At 41.2% G+C, this 6,338-nt stretch overlaps 1 protein-coding gene across 4 annotated transcripts in view; it reads right to left on the bottom strand.

Annotated features, from left to right (window-relative positions):
- Positions 1–325: 325 nt before the first annotated feature.
- scube1 (signal peptide, CUB domain, EGF-like 1) overlaps positions 326–6,338 on the bottom strand; it is a 74,986-nt gene continuing 68,973 nt past the window's right edge. For all 4 annotated transcript variants that reach the window (XM_034131445.1, XM_034131446.1, XM_034131447.1 and 1 more), the window contains 6 exons: positions 5,928–6,095; positions 5,091–5,252; positions 4,803–5,000; positions 4,103–4,255; positions 3,872–3,951; positions 326–3,742 (listed from right to left, as the gene is read on the bottom strand). In XM_034131445.1, the coding sequence (XP_033987336.1) occupies positions 3,590–3,742; positions 3,872–3,951; positions 4,103–4,255; positions 4,803–5,000; positions 5,091–5,252; positions 5,928–6,095 (914 nt within the window). In that variant the 3' untranslated portion in view covers positions 326–3,589. The remainder of the gene's footprint in view (positions 3,743–3,871; positions 3,952–4,102; positions 4,256–4,802; positions 5,001–5,090; positions 5,253–5,927; positions 6,096–6,338) is intronic.

The raw sequence follows: 6,338 nt of genomic DNA, 5'->3' as shown, positions 1-6,338 counted from the left end.
CCTGACAGCAGTTCAAAACAGGTTATCTCACTCCCATTTCCTTCTAAGACAAAGAGAGACAATGTGAATGGGGAAAAAAATCCTGCCAGGGTGGATGATGATGAGTGTTTCTGATGTAGCATCCAGATCTCCTGTATAGATTGTGTCACTTGAAGATAAGAGCAATATTAGCAGCGTCAGACACATTTTCCACAAGCGTACTTTAGGCCAGTCGGGTTTAGAGCCACATCTAAGGAAAGATAAGAGATATAATGAGCAGATAAGAGCCGCTCCGAGGGCTCCTCTGTGTCTGTTCCACATTCAGGGACAAAAGAAAAAGTCGGAGTGTATTTTCTGCTACTGTTTTATTTAATTTGTTCAGTACTGGAGTTTCATGGACCAAACAATGGCACAACACTGCGTTACAATTTCTCTCTTTGGGTACAACCGACTAACACAAACTTTAAAATTATTCCTCTACAAATTGGACTAAAGTACAAACACTCTCTCCCTATCACAGGCACTCAGACCAAATAAACACACACAGAAACACACACATTTACTGCAAACACACCCATTCTCAGAATCAGTCTCTCTCTCTCTCACACACACACACACACACACACACACACACACACACACACACACACACACACACACACACAAACACACACGCTAACACAATAGAATACATTCTCAGGAAAACAAAAAATTCAATTAAAATGTTAGAGCATTTCATGTAATTTGTTTCATAACACTCATATTGAACAGTGCCCACCTCAAACAGGAAGTAGGCCATACCATAAATCATCTGTATGGCAGCTATTCGGCGGTTTGGAGTTTCAGTGAAAGAGTATTTAAGGGGGTGATTATCAGTCAATGCCGGTAAAAAATATTTCCCTTTTTGTCTAACTGGTTATTTCCATTTAGTATCTTGTTTTGGAATGCAATGCCCTAACTATGACCAGCTCAGTGCCATGCAGGACCATACTAGTAGTTTTGCATGCTTCAGTCCATTAAAAACAAATAAACAACATGATTAAAGATTGAAGAACGCATTTTTTTGTATTGACTTCCTTCTGTTTTATTGCAGTGTGCTATGAAAATCGAAATGTAGATACTAAAAAACATGTTTGCTGAAACAACGTATTATTTCTGTAGATATCATGAACAAAAGAAAGTAGCGTGGCCCAAAACACTTCCATTAGGAGAAACGTGCTGCACTGCAAGTCTTGAGCTTCTTGCTGCATTTTGCATCTGCAGTGTTTTGTTCATGCAGTTGTAATAAACGCTGCGCATGTCCCTTTTTTTCATTTGCATCATTTTTGAAACTGCAGCACGTTTCTCCTAATGGAAAGACTTTTGGCTGTTGAACGGCCTTGGCAACTGTCTGCCACCGTAAGAAAGAGTGTTTTTTCCAAATATCAAACAATAATTTGACCAGTGTGTTGAAATTACACCCCTGGATTATAGGAAATCTGTGATACTGCACTGAAGATAGTATACATAATTTTAAGTACATGTGTTAAAACCTACAAAACCTCCAGTATGGTCCTTTAATTTATAATCATCACGCTTTCTTTATGCTCAACACAAAGACTCTTTTCAGGAATGTTATCCAAAGTGTTTCTAGAGGAGCTTTAACGTCAAAAGGGGATGTTCATCTGATTTGTTATCATCCGTCAGGGGAGGCTAGCTTCTTTATAAACACAACACACAGATAACGTTTGCTGGCTGCAAGTGCCACACACACACACAGGCACTCAGATAGGAGATGTTTCTTATTCTGACTGCCACTACATTCGCCTCCAAAACTCCAGTCACACCATACATGTTTTTCCCGCCTCCAGTCGCATTGTGCAGATATAGAGCCCATCTTCAATACATGTTATAGGATTTCATAGACATACTAGTACCATTCGGAATGACACAGAAACATTTAGTTGGGTTATAAAAGAAAAGTATATAAACTATACTTCCTATTTAATGGAAAGAGACTGCATCTGGATAAATGCAGGTATTGTAAGTAGTTTTTAAGTAACAGGCATGTAAGTAGTGCCATCATACAAGAAGCTTCTATGTTGACGCTTCCTCTCTCTGGCAGCTTTAGGAAATGTTTGAGATATGAAGCAAAATCTGGCAGTGAATACACAAACAAACTGTAGTGGAGTTTTTTCTCTGTGCACATTAGTTTACATACGAGATGCTAAAGCTTCAATCTAACTGTCTTTGTGTGTGTGAATGGGCTATGAGTGCGGGGGCAATAACAGGAGACACAGCCGTCTCTCTCTTCACCGCCACATGTGGCACATTTCAAAACAATACATAAAAAGGTAACAAAAAACGTAACTTAGATCTTTTTTTCCTACAGTTTAAAATATAAAATTCAAGTGCAATTAAAGTTCCAAATATTAGTTACATTACATACATTTCTCTCTAAAGTAACACTCTGTTACTTGCAGGTAGTTTATCTCATCTTGTTACATATGTTCTATTTTTTTTTTTACAATATAGACTTTCTGATTCACTTAACCATTTAACTTTCCCCTGTGCTTAAATGGATAAAGCACCTACTAAAGGTGGAATGGTTCAGATTTCCCCACATAAAAATGGTTAAAATGTGCGTATATAAAACACATTTGTCTCAAAAGGGGTCAATAAAGGAATCCAATTCAGATTACACATCATGCATGTTCACCTGTGTATGTCCACACATTTCACACGTCTGTATGTGCGTTGTAAATCTGCGATGTGGGCTTCTGCAAGTTCAGTATAAATATTACAAAAACAACACAACAACACAGAAAAAAACAAGAGCAAAATAAAAATGAGAGAGGGGGAGATAGTGAAAAACAAAACGTTAATGAAGGTGCAGAAATCTGGGGAGGGTTGGAAAAGTAAAAGAAATAGAATATGGTGTGCAGAAATAGGGTTTGACCGATACAATGGTTTCCTGATACTTGCACTATACTAATCATAAGAAGTACCATTTTATTATATATATGATTTTTTTTAAATGTTTTAGAGCTGTTTGAAACACACATTTTAAAGGAATAGTCCAACATTTTGAGAAATGTGTTTTCTTGCCAAGTATGAGACGATTAATTGATACATTTATATACTGTAATAGTCATTGAAACCCCTAATAAACAGGTTTCCTTTCAGCTGCTTTCATTATGTTTTCTCTTTAGGGACTATAATGAATTACATGTAGCTTGATAATGTAATGTTGAAAGGGGCCCTATTATGTTGCATAATAGGTTTGGATTGTGTTTTCTGTGACATGTTTACATGCTTTAATGCTTTCACATGTTTGGTATAATATAGTTGGATTCAAAGAAACAATATATACACACAATTTCTATCCGGCAGCTTCTTCTGTGTTAAATTTCTTTTATTACTGGTCTGCAAAAACCCCATATCGGTCAAACCTTATAAAAAGAGCTGCACAAACTGAGGGAAGGGCGTCAATGTGTTACTTATTAAAGGAGTCAAAGATGAGGAAAGGCATTATGTGACAAACAGGGCAAATATAGTAAAGGGACGGGCAGGGGCGGATCAGAAAAGAGGGGGGGGGGGGGTCTTTGACAGGACGTTGGAGATATCTCGACTATTTGTACGGCCTGAGGAACCTGGTGACTTTGGAGCGCAGCAGCTTGATGAAGGAGCGCGGGAACATCTCTTTGGACTCCTGCGCCGTGTACCTGAAGTAGTTCTGAGGGTGGGCCAGCACGTCAAACAGAGCCTTTATCAGCTTCTTATCCTGGGAAGAAAACACACACACACACATGGGGTCATCCGGCTGGACCAATGATTTGAGGAGAGGACCTTTTCAACCTTCATTTTGATGTATTTTCATCAAAGACTAGTAATTGACTGTTTGGCTCAATACCTTCAGTATCTCCTGGTGGTTCTCAGAGGCGTAGAGCCTGCCATCTCGCACTATGTCCTCTATCAGCTGCTGGTAGTCCTCTGGAACAATGAGTAGGGCAAAAATAAATAACATAGCGTATAGATTGAAGACAGATGGCAGTCACATGATTCAAAAGAACGTGTAACATGATCAGGAATTCACTCATGGTAGACTGTGTGAGATTAGATTGATTGTGTAAAGGAGACTCACCATCATAAGTGACGTAGGGAACTTGGAACCCTTTGCCACTGTTTCCCTCGTTGGACTTAAACTGAATCCAGAGCTTTCGAGAGCGAGACGTGAAGGCGATGGGCCGCTCATAGGTCTGGCATGTCTCGTAGGTGGTGATGGAGGTGGGAAGGGCTGGAGGAACGGGGCAACCATGTTAGAATAGTACTAGAAGAATTAGAAGGGATGAAACCCTCTTTAATGGTCACACATGCAGAGCACACAGCACACACAGTGACATTTGGCCTCTGCATTTAACCCATCCTAGTACCAGGAGTCTAGTACTAGGAGCAGTGGGCAGCTATTGTACAGCGCCCGGGGAGCAATGGGAGTGAGGGGGGAAGGGGGGTGTCCGGTGCCTTGCTCAAGGGCACCACGGCAGGGCAGGAGGTGAACTGGGACCTCTCCAAGTAGCAGTCCACACTCCATATTTAGGTCTGGTCGGGGACTTGAACCGGCGACCCTACAGCTCCCAGTCCAAGCCCCTACTGACTGAGCCACTGCCGGACCTCAATCTTAAATTGAGATTTCTCTTGTCAATGGGTCTGAAATTACTTTTAAATCCTACCTGTGACAACATAATCCTTTCTGTCACAGAAGAAGAACATTCTGTGTGTGTCTATGTGTCATGACGGCAACATTAGTGTTATTCTTAATCATGATAAATCTATCCTTTTATTACCACTCTTTCTCATGACTAGCACGTCTCCACACTCATCCTCGATGGGGAGGAAGATCTCTGGTACTACGATGAGAATCCGCCTCTTGTGTGGGGGGTTGATGGTCCACACACAGTCCACGTTGGATGGGTAATCTCCAGGGTAGTTAGGAGACTCGATGAAGCCTGTGTAGTCTCCCAGCTCACCTCCACACACCTGGTCTGAGGGCAAAATGAAAGAAATACTTTGAAAGGCAGGTTACCAGTGAGATATTCAATGGACGCTTAAATGTATAGGTCGAGCAGGGTTACTTTTGCAGTGGGAGACGTTGGTGGCGCCGTCAAAGTCCGTGGTGGTGTTCCCGGGGCAGGTGATGCAGTAGTTCTGCCCAAAGTCATTCTGGTAGGTGCCTCCTGTGCAGCGGATACAGCGGTGGGTGCTGGAGTTGTAGTAATGTCCAGGAGCACAGTGCACTGAGGAGGAACAGAAATGTCAGTACACACCGTAAAAAATGTCTGACGATAAACGATCCACAAGATACATGCTGCAGCTGTGATATTAAACATGCCTAGATTACAGAACAGGCACATAAACAAAACACTAAAGCCTGTATAGGCGACTTTATCATTGACATTTGCAAATTGCCATTTCATGCACATCTGAACGCGGCTTTATGACAGCGGTAACAAGGAAATTGCTGACAAATGGCTTGTGTCATTGCAAACGTCAGTATGCACATACATATTTGTAAAGTGGCAGATAAAAAGCTCCAATCACACAGGAGAAAGTGAAGCAATCTATAGAATATTGAACAGGCATTTTAATCTACAGTCTCTGTGAGGCTTCATCAGTCCAAAGTGGTAGAATGACAAACAGAATAGTTTTGCCATTCGTTGAGAAGCTAGCAAGGCTAAAACATTAAAAACCAATCTGTGGAATACTTCAGAATGATGTGCTGTCACGCCATCATGCAGAGGATTAAACTGGCATTTCATTAAAGAGACCCAATGAAAGCATGTATATGATCATACTCCCCCTCAATACATTTAAATACATTTTGGCAACTGAATGAAATGCCTCAGTGCTGATTAAATGATGTTGCAGGGAAATACAGTATACATAAAGATATGTCTGACACAAAGACTCACCCTTGGCCTCACAGTCCCTGAAGGCCGTTGATGCTTCAAACTTGGTCAGGATGCCTCCTCCACAGGGGAAGCAGAGCACTCGGCCCGGTTCAGGCTGGTAGAAGCCCAGCGGACAGGACAGGCATGGACGAAAGCCGTCAGGAGAGAAGTGACCCGCTGTACACTGACCTGAGGGGAAGGACACAAGAGAATCACCTGTTGTACTTCCTTTTTCTCTTACTGTTTCAATTAGCTTCACTGAGAAGCTATTTGAGGTTCTACACTATGAAATGTGAGTGTTTCTCCGTCTAAGATCAGTTGGTAACCATCTTTCTAAGCTCAGATACTTCAAGAAAAGCTAAATGTATTTTGAGTTATATAGGAAGGATTGATCCTTTTGCATCATTCTCATCATTATTAAAATGAATGAAC

Source organism: Trematomus bernacchii, unplaced genomic scaffold, assembly GCF_902827165.1.
Source record: "Trematomus bernacchii unplaced genomic scaffold, fTreBer1.1, whole genome shotgun sequence".
NCBI classification, from domain to species: domain Eukaryota; kingdom Metazoa; phylum Chordata; class Actinopteri; order Perciformes; family Nototheniidae; genus Trematomus; species Trematomus bernacchii.
The sequence above is the reverse complement of the archived record's forward strand: the minus strand, read 5'-3'. Positions and strand labels throughout refer to the sequence as shown.